Source organism: Poecilia formosa, unplaced genomic scaffold (genome assembly GCF_000485575.1).
Source record: "Poecilia formosa unplaced genomic scaffold, Poecilia_formosa-5.1.2 Scaffold147, whole genome shotgun sequence".
Taxonomy (NCBI): domain Eukaryota; kingdom Metazoa; phylum Chordata; class Actinopteri; order Cyprinodontiformes; family Poeciliidae; genus Poecilia; species Poecilia formosa.
This window is the reverse complement of record NW_006800086.1, coordinates 788,032-809,355: the sequence shown is the minus strand read 5'-3', so window position 1 is coordinate 809,355 and position 21,324 is coordinate 788,032. Positions and strand designations below refer to the sequence as shown.

General features: G+C 41.8%; 1 protein-coding gene across 3 annotated transcripts in view; it reads left to right on the top strand.

Moving 5' to 3' along the window:
* Positions 1–20,523, top strand: part of LOC103145804 (cadherin-4-like) — a 307,601-nt gene extending 287,078 nt beyond the window's left edge. For 2 of the 3 annotated variants that reach the window (XM_016677075.1, XM_007563400.2), the window contains 6 exons: positions 3,008–3,159; positions 11,547–11,783; positions 12,436–12,669; positions 12,760–12,899; positions 16,455–16,619; positions 18,972–20,523. In XM_016677075.1, coding sequence (XP_016532561.1) covers positions 3,008–3,159; positions 11,547–11,783; positions 12,436–12,669; positions 12,760–12,899; positions 16,455–16,619; positions 18,972–19,178 — 1,135 coding nt within the window. In that variant the 3' untranslated portion in view covers positions 19,179–20,523. The remainder of the gene's footprint in view (positions 1–3,007; positions 3,160–11,546; positions 11,784–12,435; positions 12,670–12,759; positions 12,900–16,454; positions 16,620–18,971) is intronic. The other variant, XM_007563401.2, reaches the window with a different exon arrangement.
* Positions 20,524–21,324: the final 801 nt, after the last annotated feature.

The window sequence follows — 21,324 nt, the reverse complement described above, 5'->3', positions numbered from 1 at the left end:
TTTGTAAAGAACACTTGAACACTGGAATTGGAAGACATTTTAAATATTGGACATAAAAGACGACAAGAACCAAAAACTATAAATAAAACGGGAATGAAAACCACTTACAACCAAAAGTATGAATAAAATGGATTGTGGAGTCTCTGTAAACAGAATTGTACTTTGAAAAAGTATTAATCAGCAGATTAAAAATGATCAAGTTATTTTTGATTCATCATGAGATAAATTAATCAACTGCGTGTTGCGACAAGCTAAATTATAGGTAATCCATCCAAACAAAGCATTCCATAACTGAAGTGGAAGAGAAATATTGCATGTTTTTTTTATTATATTTGCACTTGCAATTTGTCATTACAGTTGAAAAGGTATCCCTCATAGCATGATGCAACAACCACCATGTCTTATCATGGAAAACAGGATTTTACTGATTTAGTGTGTGAGTTATGGGGGAGAGCTGGACATGATGCACATCACACTTTTCAGACTTTTGTTTCGGGAAACATTCAGAAAACTTTTCGTCGTTTTCCTTCCACTTCGCGCTTATGCTGTGCTTTGTGTTGGTTGATCACAGTAAAATCCACAGTCACAAAAGAAAAGATTAAAGTGTGTGTGTTAAAAAATAAAAAATAAAGATCCCAAGATCTTGCTTCCTATGATTGAGATTCTTTCTAAGCAGTACAGTAAATCCAAGTACTTCCTATATGTTTCTATTGTTAGTTCATCTTGGATATTTAAAAGTGGACAGAATCTTTCACTGTGAAGATCTCCGGGAACCACAGCGAAAGATTAGGGTTGAACTTTCTGTAAAATTAACAACAAAGTCCTCGGAAATGCAGTACGACATTTAGTTGTGCCGGCTGCAAATAAGTGCAGCGGGGGGGTGACACCTTGCTGGCAGAGGGAGGAGACGAGCGTGCCAGGAGCCGCTGCACAAAGAGCAAAACCCTCACCTGCTGGGCAACAGCGCGACAAGTTCTTAGAAGGATAATTATTTCTCTCTTCGTGTGTTTATGTACAGTTAGAAGTGCATGTACTGTTTTTTACCGTCTGACAGTTTAATTTGCTAAACGCCAGAATAATAAGAGATTTCGAGACGTTTTTATTGCTTTCCTCAGATTCTGAAGTTCAGGTGCACCAAGACTTCTACGCTTTTAAACAATTTGGGAATGGAAAAAAAGAGGATGTCATGGCTGTGAAAGCTTTTAATTGGTTAATTCACAGCATTTTAGTGATGTAAGACAACGACTGGCTTGAATGACTGCTCACTTGTGCGACATCATGGCGAGAGTGAAAGAAAATTGTGGCTCTCCGGAAGTTTGTTCATACTTTTTTCAGTTTTTCAGTTCTTGAATGGGCCAGGTTCATCTGCTCAAACAATTACACACAAGCACAAACATGATGGGAATGTCCAGCCGTCATGAGTCCAGGAAGGGGAATGGTTCTGTGTCCTGGAGATTCACTGATTTTATTCAACATGTGCCTTTTAACCCCAGAACATAAACAAGAAGGGCCTGATGGAAAAACGCAGGCTCCAGCTAGCAGGACAGAGGACACAAGTCCTCTGCTGGCGCGGGCCGAAAGGCCGCTCTGCAAGGAAGAAGCCAAGTTATAGTTTGCAAATTCACACGGACACAAAGATGTTAATATCTTGTGGTTCTGGTGAAGCTGATTTTGAGGGTTTTATCTGAGAACAACATACCTATGGGGCGGCATCGTAATGCTGCAGGCAGTAATTCTGCAAAACTTGTGCACTTCTATAAATAGATGGTGTCATAAAAAAATAACTCTAGAAACTTTGAAACATCTGAAGACATTAGCCAAGCTTGGGTCAAAATGGGTCAAATGGACAATGACTCTGATGATACCTCAGAATGAGTTGCAACATGACTTAAACGCCACAAAGTTAATGTTTCGCATTGGCCTTCACTAATCTCAAATCATAACACTCAGTAAGAAACCGAGCAGGGAAAGGGGTGTGTGTGTGTGCGTGTGCGTGTGTGTGTGTGAGCAAAGCAGCCCACCAACCTGACTCGGTTACACTCGTTCTGCCCAAAGGAATGAGACACACTCAAGTGAACCGTATGGAAGGACACCAAAAATTCACCCAAGTTGTATGAAGCACTGTTAAGAAACTTTGCAAGGACAGTTAAAAAAAAGAAACCTTCTAAAATTCACTTAGTTATGATCTTTTTTTTTATTTGCATCTGTGATGAATATAGTAATCTCAGCTGACCTAAAACAGAAGCGTTTTAGTCTGATTTAATGTCAGACAGAAGAAGTACAGGGTTCTGGTTTCAGCTCCGTTTGCTCAGGAAACAACGGGGCTTCAGCTGGAGGTGATGTTGGTTTACTGACTGGCTAACTGCTGTCAGCCTCCGATTCTCTCTCCTTTTAATTAAGCTCTCCCTTTTTCATGCCCGTCATGTCCCACTGCCCATGTTTACAGATAAACTCCACTGTGATCTCTGTCTCACCCCGTTTTCTTTTCCTTCCTCCGTTCTCTGAACCCCGTCTCTTGTCGTTATGGCCACACTCTGACCCTCTGGCGAGAGTCGTGATTAACCGTTTCTCGTTAGGCCCCGCTCCCGGTCAGCTGTTGGCGGTTATTATCCGCGTTAATGAGATTTGTAAATGCGGCGACGACGGCCGCCGTGCGGGCACACAGAGCCGGGCTGCCGTTTACGAGCCTTTCCACAAATGGACGCAGGACTTTTCTTCGCTCCCGATGCTAATGAGCTGCCGCGTTCATAAGTTTGACGAACATATGTTCCGCTCTCCTTGCCGCCGCCGCGTTTCAAAGGCACTCGGCTGCCGCGGCTTGTTATGGTAATGAGCATTCAACCTGATAATAGCCACTTTGGATCTACAAATAAAATAAAAAGCTTTAGAGTTGCTTTTTATTGTAGCAACGACAAGCTGCAAAAAGTCATGATGTAGAATATATATATGCCTATTGTTTTAAATGGGATTGAAGTGTTGTTTCTGTTCCGTCTGTCTGTCGGCACAGGTACTCGAAGCTCTCCGACCCGGCTAACTGGCTGAAGATCAACAGAACCAACGGTCAGATTACCACCATGGCCTTGCTGGACAGGGAGTCCATGTACGTCAAAAACAACATGTACGAAGCCACGTTCTTGGCGTACGACAATGGTAAGTCTGGTAAGTCAGGATGAGTGTGTTTAACCAACAGTACCCAAAAATTCATTACCGGTGCCTTGGGAAAGTCGTCATCCATCTTGAACTCATTCACATTTTGTCATATTATGACAAGTTCCAATTAATTTAAGGGGATTTTATCTGGTAGACCGTCACAGCGAAGTGCAGAATTGTAAAGTTGAAGAAAAATAATACTGTGGTACATATTTTTGTATTCAGTCGTCTATACTTTTAAAAATCAGTCGGTCCACTTACCTTCATAAGTCACCTACTTCATAAAGACAGTCTGCCTTCATGTGATTCATTTTAGTCATTAACACAGCTGTTCTTTTTGAACAGATGGCAGGACTATTTACCCATAAGTTGCACCCCGAACAAGTTTATTCCATGTTTCTAAAAAGGCAGCTCAGCCAGCTGCAGAAAACACACACACCATGGTGTGTTTGTTGTCATCGACGCTGTGTCCACATGAGGTGATGCTCAAAGCATCCTGATTTATTTTAGTTGTAGTGGCTGGGTGTCTCTTTCAGCAATGTTCAAACTGAAAATGTGAAGAAATTACAAATTCACAAAGAAAATAGAAGGTGTGTGGAGTGAGTGGGTGAGAAGTGGGGCCCACCCAAGACACTTTTCATTTCAAGAACCCCCTCAGGCTATTCCATCGTTTCCCATCTTACCTGCTGTGCTGGTGTATTGAAAAATCTGTTATTTAGTTATAGATGCAAATAAATGGAAGGGATTTTGTGAAAACGTGTCTCCTTTTCTAGGTAGGGTTTTTTTTTTTTTTTTTTTTAATGATGCTAAGTTCCCATTCTGAATAGTGCGTGTACGTTGGAATCAATGGTGTGAAGATAAGCACGGTGTTAGGCTGCATATGGACTGGGTATGTTACTTTCTTTTTCTTTTCCTTTCTCTTTTTTTTGGTCATATTTTTGCCATCTGTGAATGAGATTTTAATTCTTCTTCAACGGATCAGACCATTGTTAGCCAAAACCCACAGTCCCTACAGTCATGTTGGTGCCAGTATCATCGTATAGGGAAGCTTTTTTTTTTTTTTTCTGAAAGGCCCAGAGAAAATTCAGATCTCAAATTTGCACGTCGAAAGATTTTAAAGTGGATTTGGATCCGACGGAAACACTAGCAGCTCTAATGTAATTGCACTTTAAGTTGGTTATGTGAACAGCGACGCACGGCACACTTTGCAAAAATCCACATATCCGGTTCCTTCCATTTTATGCTGACACAAAATCCCAATAAATTACTTTAAACGTGGCAGCAAAACTAACATTTCTAAAGGGTTTGTATGGCTTTGCAAGGTGTGTCAGTCAGTCTGTGACTTTGTGTGTCTCACTGGAAAATGACAGTCTGACACACATTTGTTATATTCCCATGAAGTTCGGCGAAGCAGTTTTTTAAAAAACGACTCCCGTAGGCATGTTTCTGTTTTCCTGCAGTGCCATCATGAGGCTGCCATTAGAGCTGTTTCCCCCCCAGGACATTTCATGCAGCATTGATGGACTTCCATGACACTTGGCACTCATCAAGATGAGCCGTTACAACTTTGCTGAGCCTTTAACATTTTATAGGGTCAAAATGCTACTTTTAGCTCAAAGCCCTCCCGCGGAGCCATACCGAGGTGCTTGGATGCTGTAGGATCTTGCTTGTTTCCTTTGATAAAGATATCAAAGAGGTTTATTTTCTGCTTTTCTTGTTCAGAATCAAAGGACTAAGTGGATCAGAGTTTAATCAAATAACCCATTTTCTCACTATTTAGGCAGGATCGTTTAGAAATTTTCCAAGGATTAAGATGGAAGGTGGATTTGTGGGGAAATTACACCGGATCTGCGTCTCTCCGTCGCTTGTGCGGGCTGGGAAGCAGCCTTCAAATCATGTCAAGACAGTTTAATTTAGAAAAAAAAAAAGCCAAACATCCCAGATTTGCCCCAGGGGAGGTTTAAAATGTGTGCAGTGAGCGGAGCACGCTTTTTTTCCCCCCCGCACACCTTGAATTTAGCTAAAGAAATAAATACCCAGATTACATTTAATAAAAAGCTGCAGAATAAAACCTTGGGATGAGAAACGCTCTGAATAGGACGCGGCATGGAATATGCATGAAGACAGACGGTTTGTTTCATAAATATGAAGAGGTACAGATGAAAAAGCATTTGCAGCTTTTCAAAAAGCTTTACATGCACCCTTGCATAGCAATATTAATATTAATCCTTGACTTTTAATTATTTGTATGAATCGTCCTTTTTCATGGCTGAATGATCACAGACCAAACAACTCGGTGAATTTTAAAAACATTGTTCGCACAAACCAGAGCAATATGTTGGCCGTTTTCCTTAATCTAGGCCAGATTTTACTAGTCGAGCAAAAAACTACACCTATAAGGCGCAAATGTAGAGACTGTTGGTCAAAAGCCCTAAATGTCACCTGAATGAATACAAGCAGTAAAATAGACATAGACTCTGCGAGGTTCTACGATGAGCCATACTTCATTTCATCGTGACCAGACAGCTCAGTCTTTTTCAAGGTTTCCACGTACGCTGGCATTCTGTGTGTGTTCAGTGAGCCGTGCACACGCTGCACAACCTGGCTGTGGAGTTGGATTTCATAGTCGAGCATTTTGATTTCCTACATTTGTCGTGACAAAGTCCTTCGTTTCCCACAATCCGATCGGATGCTAGCGACCGAAGGTTTCAGTCAAACTTTGTGATTCTGGATTTCGGAGCACGAGGTTCTTCTTTAGCGCCTTTTCTGTCCATGTTGATGTAAAACTCACTTCACCGTGGATAGTGACGTCAGGGGTGGACAGAATATTATCACAGTCTGACAAACTGGTACAAGCTAGTTTTGTTGATCCAGTAGCTTGGTTAGCTAACTTGTGGTTGGCGGCATTGAAGACGAGCCCGTTAGCATGCTAATTGTACTTTTTCCTTAGTTTCAACATCCAGGCTTTTTCTTTCCACTCTGATTCTCACAGTATTTCCAAGCAGACAACTTTTTAAAAAGTATAACACCCTTTTTGTACGTGACCATGCCAGGACAGTAAGACAGAAAAGTTTTGTTGCATTCTGGCCCCTCTTAGCCAGCAACAGCATTTAGCCGGACCTAAACTCCGAGGTTTGACAAACGGGCTCCAGAGTGAAACTTTTTTAGAAACCCGATGGGAATCTTGTCCGTGACGTAGACTGAAAACATTTGGAAATGTTGACTCAATCAAGTCATCTTGTGCGTACGCCCTCAGGCGCAGATCAACAACAACAACAACGTTGGCGGACCTCCATGTTCTGTCTGGGCTGCTGCAGCTGGTCAGATTAACTGAGGTGTTAGAACAAATTCTGCTCGTTGTGGAACATTTATGCCATTTGCAAAGAGAGATATATTACATGAGCCAGATCAAATTTAAACTATGTATCAGTAAAAAGTTTCACTGGATCACTGAAGTTGTATTTTGTCACAAAGCCAACGTGACGGTCGCCAATACTGCTGCCATTTGCATTTGGAAGACGGCACTATAAACTCAGAACACACAAAGGAACCCGCCCTAATAATCAGGCTGTCCTTATGTGGCAAAATATAACGCATTAATCTGAGAGACAGCGGGATCATTAGCGGAAGGCCGAAGCAGCTGTTTGGGTACAGAAGAGAGGAAAAATAAGAAAATCTGTGCAGAGTTGTGTGAGGAAACAAGGCCCGGGTGAGAAACACTGGTGGAAGATCACAGAGAAAAAAAAATCTCTTCACATGTGCAGAACTCGCCACGGGAGACGGACATGTCATTATCCAGGCTCACAGATACAGAGGGCTCTTTTGTGTGTCGACAATTGAAAAGTGCAACTGAACTTTGCCCCACCCCGGAAAAAATTTTTTAAAAAGAAGCCTTAAGATGATTCAGAAAGAATACGTCATCTGTAAAACATATCTGGGCAATTGTCACTTCTGTAACATTTTCTGGTAATGTGGCTGAATAGAGAAGGATGAGTTTGTAGGTGAAAAATATAAAGAAGAAACACAAGTACAGATAAAAAAAATTAGAACATTGTCTTAGATTTTTTGTAGAAGTAAGACTCATATTGCATATCTTACATGGAGTTAAATTTTGGATTTTGGATCCGAAAGCCTTTTAACCACTTTATGTTCAGCAATAAAATTCCCAGTAACACACTGAAGCTGGCGGTTGTGTTAACCCGACATTATGTGGAAAAAGTCAAACGGGGAAGACGTGTTCAAGCACTTTTTGGTCAAAATAATAAAAGAAAACCCATTAGCTGCCGGTCAGCGTCCTCAGCATCCACCTCAGCCGCTGCAGCTCCGTATGAAGACAAATGACTGAAGCTCGGCAAACAGTAACTCGCTCTGTGTTGAAGTAGGAGGCACCCAGGTGTTTTTTTTTCTCCTCCGGTGAGAAATGAGGGATTCGACGCCCCGAAGCACGCCAGGCGCAGCTTAAAGTTGTTGACTGTCTATTGATTCTGGAGACCGGTGTCAACAAGGGGATATATTCCACTTTGATTGAAATTCTCTTCACTTATTCTACTCAAGCGAAGCGTGAGCGGCAACAAAGCACCCGGCCAATCTTAACCGACAAGACAGTCGATGGGCCTCGGGGCGCCGGGCAGCGGACCTTTGCTTGTAAGTTGATGCACCAGGCTGCGGCGTGCAGCGGAGAGGAGTTCATAGGAAAAACACTGATGAGCTGCTGGAGCACGCTGTGTGCTGCGCCTCATTGGGAATTTACATCGGCTTGCTGACAGACTGCTCGGAGGTAGCCGTCAACAAAAAAGGAGCCGAGGCCACAATAAATCACTGTTTGTTCAACAGTGCAGTGTGCCCACAGTGCATTGCAAAAGCAGTAAGACGCAATTCACTTTTTCCCACATTTTGTCGTGCAGCAACCTAAAATATGTCTTATCCCGTTTTGTTTTGGAGGGGGGGATGGGGGGGGGTTGTACTAAGCCAATACAAACCAACCCGTGATTATTGCGATATGAACTCAAAAGGACACATTAATTTTCAAATTGTTTGCGTTTGGGTTCAGCTCGTGTGAGTTTATACTTTTATAGCTGGGGCGTCAAACTCGTTTTCATTTTGGGACACATTAAGATCATAGTCTCAAAATATTTGCCAGAAATTCTGCAAAATGTGACTTTTTTTATTACTCGCAAATAAGTGTAGCAGTAAAACATACCGCTACCTGCAGGTGGGAGTTGGCATCACTTAAAACCATTGTTTTTGAAAATTTTTCTGGAAAATTTTCAGTAGACTCTGTTAGGCACAAGCATAAGAAAACAACGTGATTTGTTGGTTTTGTGTTAATTTTCACGATCGCAGTAAAACTGGAAGTATTGACTGATGTAATTTGTCAGTAAACAGCTTGGAATCACTTTCATTTGATTAACTTAATATCTAAACACACAACTGTTATCTTGATCTTTATCTATTTATGCATACCTCTGAAGTGTTTAGGGGCCACATAAAAAGCTATGGCGGGCCAGATTTGGCCCCCGGGCCTTGTGTTTGACACGTGCTTTATAGGACCATCTTTCCTCTAAAACCCAGCTGCTTCCAGTTGCTTTTGAACCAAAATCACTGGAACATCGACCAACATATTGGATGTGCATTGGTGATTTTGACGGTGCCACTCGACAAAACGTAACGTTTGTTCCTGGTTTCTCAATCAGTGACTGAATGTTGTGTTCGTGACTTTTTATCTTTGTGTTTTTATGATGTAAAGCACTTTGAAGTGCCTTGTTGCTCAGATATGCCACACAAATAAACCTGCTTGATCAACTGATTTTTCTTCTACATGGCATATGGTTCAGGAGTGTTCTCATTAATTTCTTCCTATCTTTCAAAAGTTTGGATCCAGAGTGAAATGTAGACAATATGTCCATATTTTATATTTTCTCCTGGAAGTGTTTTTTGTTTTTGTTTTTTTTAAGAGATAGGATTGTGTTGCATCACGTCTTCGGGAGCAGAAGTCGAGGAGAGAAGTTGTAGAATTAAAAGGAAAATGTTGTTCATTCATGTTTAATCGATAGGACTTCTGGTGCTTAGCGATTTGTGGCTCCTTCATTATTTACACGGAGAAGTCCTGGATATTTTCAGCACCGCTGGTACGGCTTGAACGCAGACAGGCCGGTGCAGCGGGAAGACAGCTGGCATAAGTGCAAGTGCAGCTTGACGTCGTCTCGCTTAAAAATGCAAAGCGTCTATGAAAAAGACATAAACATGGGTTTCGGCGTTTGTTGCTCGTGAGCTACTGTATTTATTTTTCAGTAGTAATGGTGCCATTACAGGTTATAAAAGCTGCACTTGTGTGCTAATGCACCACCATACAGTGTAAACACAGATGCCGGTTTTGAGGCGATAACAAGCCGGATGGTTCTGTTCCTCCTCGGCCTGGAGGGGCACAGCCTCCCAGACATCCAGACAGGATTTCTCATCTGGATCGATGGGACAAGATTGTTCTACTTTGCCTCAGACCGTCTTACCTCAGCCTGGGTTCAGAGCAGACAGGCTAGTCTCTATCCCTCTTACCTGCTTGTGTCCTCTTTTAGGCTGCAGAGTGGAGATTTAATCTGTTGTATGTGGACTCATGGATACAACCGGCCAAAGACGGGAAAATGTTCGGCACATATTCAGTCCCTTGCTTGGGACATTCATCAGGAAAATATATTTTATATATGTTCATGTTTTTAATGAAGTTCCAGTGCTATTTTTTTAAAGGATGGAATGAAAATACCCTTATCAAATTCAAATTTTAATTGTAATTATAGGCTGGTATATACATATACCACACTAATATTTGTTTAAAATACCCTTAGCATGTTGCCCCTCTCTGCTTATTTTTTTTTTTTTATTTATGTATGTATTTATTTTTTGATAGTGGTTACCCTACCAATAGCATGACCATTGCCTTCATACACAATCATCTCTCTAGGTCTGCGTCTAGGTTTTCTACCATTGAGTTAGATTTCTCCGGTTGAATCACAACCAAGCCAATCAGGGAACAGAAGTCCATTGCAAAGCCACTATGGATTTGTGTTTGTGGTCGTTGTCTTGTTGGGACGACCAGTCATGTTAAAAGTTTCAGGTGTCTTGCTGTTAAGATGAAGCTGCAGAATTAGATTCGCAAATTCAACCAGCCAGCATAATGCCACAGTAGCTTGTTGATAGGCTCATAGATACACAAGTATCTTTGAACCTGTATGTATAATTTTTCTCCTGGACTTTGTAAAGGGCGATGAGAACGGGTTGAGGTTAGGATTCGGTTTCTGAGATTTCCACTGCTTATTGAGTCTCATCTCAGTAAATCTCTGCTTGGCAAAAAGTTGTTATACATGGATACAACTCACTTACCTAACTCCACTGCTGAGCACGTAAATCCACGTTCCTTCCAAATGTGGCAGTATTTAAAATGAAAAAAATAATCTTTACACTGGTAGAAAATGTATTGCCCAGAAGCACTGACGAAGAAATAATCAACCAATCCCAAATCTCTGTACTTTCACGCTAAGTTTGCTTACACTGTAAAGTTATTTTTATTGCAGGTTCAGCAGCTTTTGACAATTTTTTGCCCCGACTTCAACAAATTAGTTGGAGTCGAGCTCTGTTGCTAACCCCTGACTTACACCAAGGTGGCTATGGTTGGCTATCAACAAATTTTTTCAGCCCCTGTGTAAAATATTTACTTTCACAGTAGAGTTCAGCCTGATTTTGATGCTTTGAAGTTTTACTGATAGGAAAGAAGCCAGAGGCTTTCATTCCTGTATCATGTTCAGCAGAACCAACTTTAAACAGCAGCAAACAATATTTCTTATTCAGTTCAAGAGCACTTTTTCCTGTTAGCAGCCAGGAAAACTACCCCCCCAAAAAAGAAAGAGAATAAATTGGTCCTGCTTTGACCTGGCATTGAGAACCATACCTGAAGTGGTTATAATGACGAGCTTGTTTTGAAAGGTTAGTGTTTGACTCATTTCTCAGGGGGGATATGCAAAGAGCACATAACAGAAATCTTTATGAGAGTCTCACCTCAGACAGTTCAAACTTTTCAGGGCAATTATAAAGACAAAGAAAGGGAACATCTGCTGGCTGTGTCCACTCATTTGTTTCGTGTGTTTGGATTTCATGCATCCTCCCTGCACTTCCACCCCCTTAGCAGACACAACACATCATCTTCCTCGTTGTATCCTTCCTTGTGTGTTTTCTCAGTTCAACTAAGGACTCAGCTGCAACTATGCGTCTGAAAAGGAAGCAGTCCTTGCTGCTGCTGCTTCTTCTTCTTCTTCTTCCCCAGTGTCATGTCATTCCATCTGAACTCTTCAGTCTCTTTTTTTTTTTTTTAAAGGTGTCGTCTCTTCCATCTTTCCTCCCTCCCACAGGTTCGCCGCAGGCCAGCGGGACCGGGACGCTCCAGATCTACCTGATTGACGTCAACGACAACGCTCCCGTGCTGATACCCAAGGAGGCGCAAATCTGCGAGCGAGCCCGGCCCAACTCCAGAATAAACATCACGGCTTCGGACGCCGACGCCGAGCCCAACGTCGGGCCGTTCGTCTTTGAGCTGCCTTCGTTTCCTGCCAGCATCCGCCGAAACTGGACCATCTCCAGACTGAGCGGTAATTAAACGCCGCACGCTGTTTAAGACGAGATCGTGGTGAAAGTGGACCCCTTGGGACATAAAGCAGGCGAGAGAGAGAGAGTGCAAGATGGACAACCTCCGCCCTCAGTAAATTACAAACCGTACTCCTGACGTGGCGCAAAAAAAAAATTCTGGCTGTATTAATCTTCAGGATCGGGGGCGGTGGCGGCTGTAGGCAGTGAGAGGGAAGGTCCGAGTTTAACAAAACGTCTCGGAAAGCTCGCAGTGAGGAACACGGGTGCCATCCAGCCCTGACGTACGATCTATCGTTTGTGACAAATGAGATCCATTCGTCTCGCGGTCCCCCGAGCAGCCGATCTGTCACCTAATCCAACAGGATGGATGCATCACAGCAGCTGTCTTGAGGACAAATCTGATCACATACCTGGATCCGACTCCCACAGAGGCTCTTGTCTGAGGCTGAGTGATAGATGCTGAAGGTTACACACTGTAGTTTTAGATGTTTCTGCCTTTTCTGCCTTCAGCCATACACGTCAAAGTGATTGCTTGTGCTGAAGCGGCTGATGCCGTGCACTCACGCGTGTGATGTAAACAAAGGTTTGTTTACGTTTTAAAAGATGTCTTATTCTGTCTTCCCTCTTCCCACTTTCCTTGTCCAACTTCGGCAGGCGACTACGCTCAGCTCAGGCTGAGGATTCCTTACCTGGAGGCAGGCGTCTACGTGATCCCGGTCATAGTGTCTGACTCGGGGAACCCGCCTCTGTCCAACCGTTCCATGATCAGGATCAAAGTGTGTCCCTGCGACAACAACGGGGACTGCAGTGCCACAGGGGCGGTGGCAGCTGCTGGCCTCGGCACCGGAGCCATCATCGCTATCCTCATCTGCATCATCATACTGCTGAGTGAGTGCTACTCTCTAGAATGGCTGCTACTGACATGAATTTGAGATTTGATTGTTGTCGTTTGTTTTGTTGTTTTTTTCCCTTCGGAAGGTATGGTTCTGCTGTTCGTGGTGTGGATGAAGCGCAGAGAGAAGGAGCGGCAAGCGAAGCCCCTGCTGATCGACCCAGAGGACGACGTCAGAGACAACATCCTGAAGTATGACGAAGAGGGAGGCGGAGAGGAAGACCAGGTACGACAGATTACTACAGATATACACAAACCAGGTATGACGATACACAACGCTGACAAGTGAAGAGAATAACACTGATGATCCCCTCATCATGGTACCTGTTTAGATCAGGGCTATGATGTGTGGAGATTTTTAGGCCTGCTTCATGTCGTCAGGCGGGTTTTATTTAACTGATTCCTTGATTCTACAGGTTGGGCAATAAATCAGGACTGGATGTCTCTACCCGTTTATCACAAACTGCATTTCCATTTACCATAAAATCGCGCAAATTGGAATCACAAAATAGATTCTTTTAATCGAATCGTTCCCATTTTGAAAAAAACTCGATGAGGTGTTTTTTTAGCTGTCGAAGTTGGTATGTTTTGCAAAACTTGAAGGAATGGAAACACTTGTCATGTGATCAACAACCGGATGTTACTGCTGCCAGAACACGACGAAGATGACGACAGGAAGTGGTGGGATTATGATGTTTGTGTGAACAAGCTTATTCACTTTCGCGAAATCGTGTTTTTTTTTCAATAATAACGGAAAATCGATAAAGTTTGGCACACCTTTGTAACAAAAAGACAGCAACAGTTAAATTGTGATCTAACTGTAATTATTGACCTTTTGCAACACCTAATGTCACCGAGGCGCCGTGGCAGTGAGGAATGGGAGTATTGAGTGGCACAACTACAATTATTTTCCCAAGTTGTTTTTGCTGATGTAGGCACGGCTTCTACTTGTTCATGTGCGTGGAAGTAGCACAGCCATTTGGGGCTCATAGTCAGTGGTGTTTACAAGAGCTGGAGGAAGCCAGCTTAGAAACCGACCCACAGCATCTTCCTCCTGACGTGTTTGTTGATTTGATCAAATCGCCAACTTTGCCTGAATTCACGCGATATGATTTATACCACTGTGACATAAACGGTGTTTCCGATTACACCGGAGCACAGTGTACAAAAGTCTAGATGTTTAACAGTTGTTACATGGTAGGAGGATACATGATGGTGTGGCATTTTCTCCCTGGGTGCTTATGATTAGAAGTGTGCCTTCTCCATACAGGAATGTTTGATTTCATTTTGACTGATCTTACTTATGAAGTAAATGACTGTTAATGCTTTGTAAAAAGTGTGTGCATCTTTGTCTGTTTGTGCAGCACCCTATGAATGTTATTGTTACATTCCTAAAATAAGGGGCCATGTCAATTTTTGCCTAAATGATCTTTTGGCAAAAAATTATTTTGGCCATTATTTTAGGCAGATGACGATATTAAAACTCGTACTTTTTTAAAGCCAAAATATGTTTTTTCAGCAAACACCTAATTCGCGCTTTGAAGCCAAGGAGTATTTGCTGCTTTTAACTACATAGACTTAAAGAAAAGCCTGTTTATTACTCAGCAGGAGGCTATTAAATATCTCCAGGGAAAACTCGCTTAGTTCATTTATCTGGAAGAAAAAAAAAAACTAAGTTTAAATTCTTCCACTAAAATGAACTGCTGTCATCAACGCACTCATTTCAACACATTCATGCACTGCGTTAACCTCCCGCAGATAAAGCACAGATTGAGCTCATATTAACAATGTCTCACTTTTATTGAGTTTCGCAGAAAGCTGTTGGAAAAGGTCAACACGCATGAACACGCTTGTGCTTCTTTTCCCACCTCGGTCGACTGCTGGAAACGGCGCGAAGAGCCGACAAAAACTGCATATGATAAATCTGACGTAGTGCAATGAGCCGTTTGAAACCATTTTTGCGGGATTTATGACCTTAATGACTATCACAAAGCAGCTTTTCACACATTTCACAAAGCATCTCTGCTCTCATCTCTTGGAACGATACAAAACCTTCAAACTTTTTACAAAAGCTTCTACATCTGCGCAGGGATAATTATAGCGCCGTTCTGTCTGTTTAAGGGTTTTGATCATGATCCGTATTGGCAGTATTCCTGGTACCTCAGCATGAACCAGCAGCCATTTGGGTTCTGAAAAGAAAAGGCACTGACAAGCTTAAGATTCCTGCTGATTTCTTCAGGCAGAATAAACACCATGCGGTTTTTTTTGTTGTTTTTTTGGTTCTTTTTCTTCACACAAACCTGATCTTATTAATTCTGATTTGTTGTGCAGGTTAAGAAAGTTTTATGTAAATTAAAAAATCCAGTATCGTTATTTTCAAGCTCACCACAGAGGAAATAAAATAAAAGTGAAAGAAAACAACGTAAAGGCGAAACATAGATAAGGTCTGCTTTTTTTTTGTCTGTAAAGCCTTTTGTTAGGTACGATGCGAAATACAAAGTTTAAACAAATATCTAAAACGTGTGTCATACTTTTGTTGATTGACAACCATGTCTTTCCAGGCATTTTTATGCTATGCTGAAAATGTTGAAGTTTAGGGACGTGAAGCTGCATATTCCTTTGTCCTCTACAGCCTGGCTATTTTCTACGTAATTAAAGTCCCTGAACCCCAGAGAGCTCAATTCAGAGCAGACAGTTAAATAAATAAATGTTGTTTTGATTCTCACTTATGTCCAACACCTACACACACCGATATGTGGAGAGTAAAAAAACACGAGCAACAGATGGTTGTGGTCCTCATAGGCCTCTTTGCACCGACGTGCATGGATGAAGATTTAATGGGTATATTTATGAATTATATGTAAAATAACAGTAAAGAGATAAATAGCCTGTTCTGTTTCTTTTGAGTTAAATAGTGGGGGGAAAGGAAGTTTTAAAAGAGCAAACGACGGGAGGACAAGAAAACTAAAAGATTGGAAGGATTTCCAACCAGAAGAGTGGATCTTAATGTAAACTCTACAGCGGTTGATTTTAGGCCAAATCAAGATCATTAAAAAATGTGTTGATTTAAAAAAACAGTCATGAACAAATTATTAAAAATATTAATATAAATCTGTGTCTGTACTCAATAAGTACCTTTTAAAGATAAATCATTATATATATCTTTTCACATTCATTTCAATCTCCAGGAATTCACGATTGTTTTTGTGACTTTCTTTTATAATCAAAATCATAGATTTTGTGTTCAAACTATCGAGATATGTACAAAAAAATGCTAGCGAAATTTCCGCTTACGTCTGACTTTCGTTACCATGGCGATCACAGATGATTGCTTGTAAGGCTGAGGCAGCAGTGTAGCCGAAGCAACACTGCCATCTGCAGGTGGGAGTTGGTCACTTAAACTCAATGTTTTTGACTATTTTTTGGAAAATTTGCCATAAACTGAGAACAAAATGCGCATTAGTGCAACAAAATGTGGGGGATCTGCTGATTTTACATGAAGTTCCACAATCTCGGAATCACAAAACACAAGAGGGACTGATTTAATTGGTTGATAAAATAATATTTAAACACTGTTATTTTGAAGATTCAGTGTATGTCACCTCCTGTGCCCCCTTGAGTCTAGAGGGCCAAATAAAAAGCATGGACGGCCAGATTTCAGTTTGACACTGAATATGTACTCTTCACGAAGAATTCTTTGATTGTTGTATCTTTGTGATTTTTTCCAATCCTCCTCACCGATTTTAATCTCAATTTTTCTCTCTCTGGTCGTTTCATCCAGGACTACGACCTGAGCCAGCTGCAGCAGCCAGAGTCTCTGGACCACATCATCAGCAAGCCAACGGGGGTGCGCCGGGTCGATGAGAGGCCTGTGATTGCTGAGTCGCAGTACCCCGTCAGACCCAGCATGCCCCACCCGGGGGACATAGGAGACTTCATAAACGACGTAGGTTTTTAGGTTGACACCTTCTGTCAACGTCTTCTGGGATCCATGACTTAAAAATGTATCGTACATCCATGTTTTTATGGTGGGCACCTGTTTTTATACTTAAGACTAATTATGCCGTCATAGCGGTTTATGGCTAACATAAAGTGATTTTCCTTCTGTTGTGAGAGTTGAGTTTCTGCCAGCAGCGTTCCTGGTGGAGGCGTTTGTTCTGCCTCTCAATCAGCTTTCAGCCGATGATGGATCATTAGAAGCCTTCCCAGTGGGTGAGCCAGAGAAGAGGAGTTTACCACATTCTTTAAAGTCAATTGAACCCCTGAATCTACTTTCCCAGCTGGAAAACCAGCTCCTGAAAACCCTCATTTTTGTATTTCACAGGGAAAACTCTTGTAGGAGAAAAGGTTCTCAGTCCAGGATTCTGGATTGTTTGGTCTGTTTTTAAGGGCTGGACAGGTGCAGAAAAAGACAAAAATCAGACAAGAAAAGTAAAGATTTGTATCTTCAGAGTTCTCCTTTATTCCTTCCCTCTCTTTGGTTTTAGCAGGTTGAATGTTTTGAAGAAAATCTTGCACACATCCAAAGTGAGGTCTCGTATTTAAACTTTAAAACTGGGCTTAAAAGGACTGAGTAGTTTGGAAATTTGAGTTTGAAAAAAGTAAGTAATTTGGACATGAAGAATATATGGCTTCCGTTGGGGTTGAATATCCTTAATGCATTTGAAGGATAAGCACTTTTAAAAAAAAAAAAAAAAAAAACTCCAAAGTGGCAAAGAGCATTTTGCCATCTCAGTGTGTCTTTTGAAAGCACCTATGCAGCCAGGAGGGTACTTGTGCTACATCAAGCTGGCGTGGTTGGTCCTGGGAATGAGATAGTACTGACGAGTAGTTTGTGTCACTGGCCAGCAGCAGGATTTAAAAGCATGAACAAGACCCAGAAATAATTTCCAGCCAAAGAGTAAGAGGGTGGGAAATGTATGTACCTTAAATTTTGAGTAGCCAACAATCGGGATTACGGCACTGTTTTTTTCTCGATAATCTTTTTTTTACAAAGAGCAAGACGCTTTTGCCGTTTTAAAGTAGTCATAGATGTGTGGGATTTCTCTGTCTCCACTTCTGACTTATGAGGTGCTGGAAGGAGTAATACCTTGGTGGGGTATTGACGGAAATGCTTTGGAAATGATGTTCTGGTTTTTTAAACATTGGTATAAATGCGTCTGCATGGGTTAACAGCATGCATCCAGCAACAACATCAGATGTTCTTGTTCTCTTGGAATGGTAGTTGTAGATCATAAAATTAAGTCTTCTTCAGCCGTCAGTGCAGGAAGCTCCTTATTTTGGGGAAATTGGAGTCTGGGATTTTACAGAAGAGCTTTGGATTCGGCATGTTCAAATGACAACTTTTTACGAACTGTGCGCTGAAAAAATAACAAAAGCAAACCGTCATCCTCCTACTTCCTGATGTCTTTTTTGTCGTTTCTGCCAGTAGTAACATCCGGCTGTGGGCATGTGACTTGTGTTTCCATTGTAGTTTTGTGAAACACATCTATTTTGATTTGGACGGAAAACAGCCCCATCATTGCTAAGACGTTTTTAAACTTTTTATGGAAAAACTAGTTTTTTCGAAATTGCCATGTTTCCATTAAGCTAATTTATTTTCATAATTTCAATTTGTGCAATTATAAGGCTAATGGAAACTCAAACAGAGAAACTACCACACTTTTCTACACACAGCCTCCTCTGTGAACAACAGCGTTACAACTACCATCCAGGAGTTTTTAGCCATTTGCCATTCTTGTCTGGCAAATGGAGCTAAAAAGAAGTTACTTATTGAAGAACCATATAAATGTACATAATTCTCTCTAATGTTTTTGTTCCTCAAAAAGTAGTCATGTCTCATGTGGATACAAAAAAATGGATAGCGGAAGTGGACTAGCTCAAGAGAAAAATCAACATTGTCATAGAACTGTATTTCTGCATGAAACGGCAACAAACTTCTACCCAAAAAGTTCCACCAGGGCCTGGTGTTGAGTTCGGCCACCCAAGGCCTGGGTTTGTAAATTACTCTGTGGCTAGAAAACAAGTAAAAAACATCAGTTTCTTGTTTTTATCATGCAACATTGTTTACTGTGTTATCCTTGATTAAATAATTGTAAATTGAATTGAATTAATGGAAACATCACAATTGAAAAATTGCGTTTTGCTCCTCTAGAAAGACCAACTCTCAAGTTTTTTGCCATTCCAGAAAGGCTCCTAATGATTTAGTTTTGTTTTCACAGCAAAACTAAGCACAAATTGCTTATGCGAGCTCTGGCCTCACATAAGCAGTTTCCTTCTTCTCTCTTTACGGCTTCAGGGTCTGAGGGCCGCCGACAACGACCCCACCGCCCCACCGTACGACTCCCTGCTGGTGTTCGACTATGAGGGTAGCGGTTCGACCGCCGGCTCCGTCAGCTCGCTCAACTCCACCAGCTCAGGAGACCAGGACTACGACTACCTCAACGACTGGGGTCCTCGTTTCAAGAAGCTGGCAGACCTCTACGGGGGAGGAGAGGACGACTGAGAGCGGGGCGCAGGCGGTGGTGGTGGGGGGCTGTGGCAGGGGTCTGGAGAGGCAGGAACGGTCGAGAGAGGATGTAAAGCACCCGACAACACGAAGAGACCTGAGAGGAACGGACTCTTTTCCACGGGCTGCAGTAGTCGGCCGAGCCCGCAGACGTGAACTCCGCTGCAATGCAACTGTATTCTGGCTTTATGGTTTTTAGTGCCGAGTTTGTAGTGTGACATTTTCAGTTTTTCTCCTTTTTTTTTTCTCCATTCTCTCGCCACGCTGGACCTGGATTCCTCCGGGGACGAATCAAGGCGGGCCGCGAGACACATGAGTAGTGAATTTTGTGCTTTGATTGATTGTTGAAAACAAAACTATCTCCGGCTTTAGTCTCACACTGAAGAGAATGTTTTTATTTGGGAGGGAAAGAGGGGGAAGGGGCGCTCACCGACTCTCTCTTTAACTCTTTGCCAACTTGAATTTCCTTAGAACAGAAGCACTGTCATTTTATAAAGTGCCTTTTGTGGTGTGTTTTTGTATCAGACTCCTGCTATCTCAGGATTGGTTGCTGTTTGTGCAGTACAACGGGGGCGACGCGCTCTGTCGTTTCCCCCGTCATCCTCAGACCAGCCCTGCCCACCTCTTTTTTTTTTGTCCTCGCCCAATCGCAGACATACAAACAGCCCCAGCAGCCTGTCCCAGGAGAGGGAGGACGCAATCCAGGGCGGACTACCGGACCCCATAACCCGTCGAGTTAAAGAGTTGTCGAGGGAGGGTTGGACCACCCTCTTCTCCAAGAACCTGCTCAGTCCACTAGCATCCTCCCCTAAACCCCAAAAACCCTTGTCAACCCAGCGTCAACATTTTTTTATACATGTTGGGGGTTTTATAATTTATTGGAGAATGCTTGCCTTTCTTCTGTGGACTCATGAGGTTTTAAGGAGCCTTTGTGTTGAGACGCTTGCCTGCCCCTTGTATGGTTTTGTGTTGCTAACTCCACGGTGTAAAGCTTAACGTAGGCATGATTCGATTAGTCGGGAAAAACGTTGATCGAGGGGAACTCAAATGACTCGGAACGAAGACGCCTGAAGAAGATTCTTTTGGTCGCCTTGAACATTCCTGTTTATTCTTTTGTTTGTTTGTTTGTTTGTTTTTGTTTAGGCCGACAAAGCTATTAAAAGGTGCATGGGTTTTTTTTTGTTGTTTTTTTTTTTGATTTGGTTTGGTTTTTTCTTTTCTTTAGATGTTTTACTCAAAGCACTTGTTACTCTGTGGTGAGAATGTGAAAATAGTCAGCAGAAACTATATGAATATACTCTGTATAAAGACACTGAGAAAATAAAAAAAAAACTGTAAAATACGTATTTTTCAAGTATCAATGACATATAGCAGGGAAAATAAGTATTGACACTGGTCGGCGTTTTGTCAGGAGATAGATGCATAATGGGCCTATCACATTGTAATTCATTCCAGACGTTGGTAGTTATCCACGTAAACTAAAAACATGCAAAGAAATCAAAACAAATTTCAGTTTTTACACAGAAACTCTGCTCTTTATCAATCAAAATGTTTGTGTTAGCTGATTTAGTCCTAATTGATGAAAAGGGGTTTTATCACCATTGTATCACACAAAATCTTCACAACCTCCATGTGGCAAATATACTAATTGGTTTGGTTTACAAACTTATTTCTGAACTTTTAAATGACCTTGTCAGCAATGTTTGGGGGCATTTAGTAAAAGTGAGAGGAACATCATTTTATTTTTAAACCAGTAATGATCATATCCTCTTCTGACAAAACAAATTACATTTAAAAAGACTTGGACTTAGCAGGTCAAGTTATTCTCAAAAATTATAAGTAATGGATTTAAATAAAATGGTCTCTATGCACGTGCAATGCACAAGACTCCACTGAAGAAGGAAAATCATGTTTGATGTTTGCTGCACATCAATTGTGAAACATAGCCTAGTCAAAGTTTTTGGACTCTTTGGATGCCACCATGACACATTTGGAGGAGGAATGGCACTGCGTTCGCACCAAACGCACCACAAAACACAGTGACGTTTTGGGGTGAAAACATCATGATGTGATGTTCATCATGTGGAATTTGATAATCTGAAGATGGAACGTGGGTGGATTTTTTTTTTTTTTTTTTTTTTTT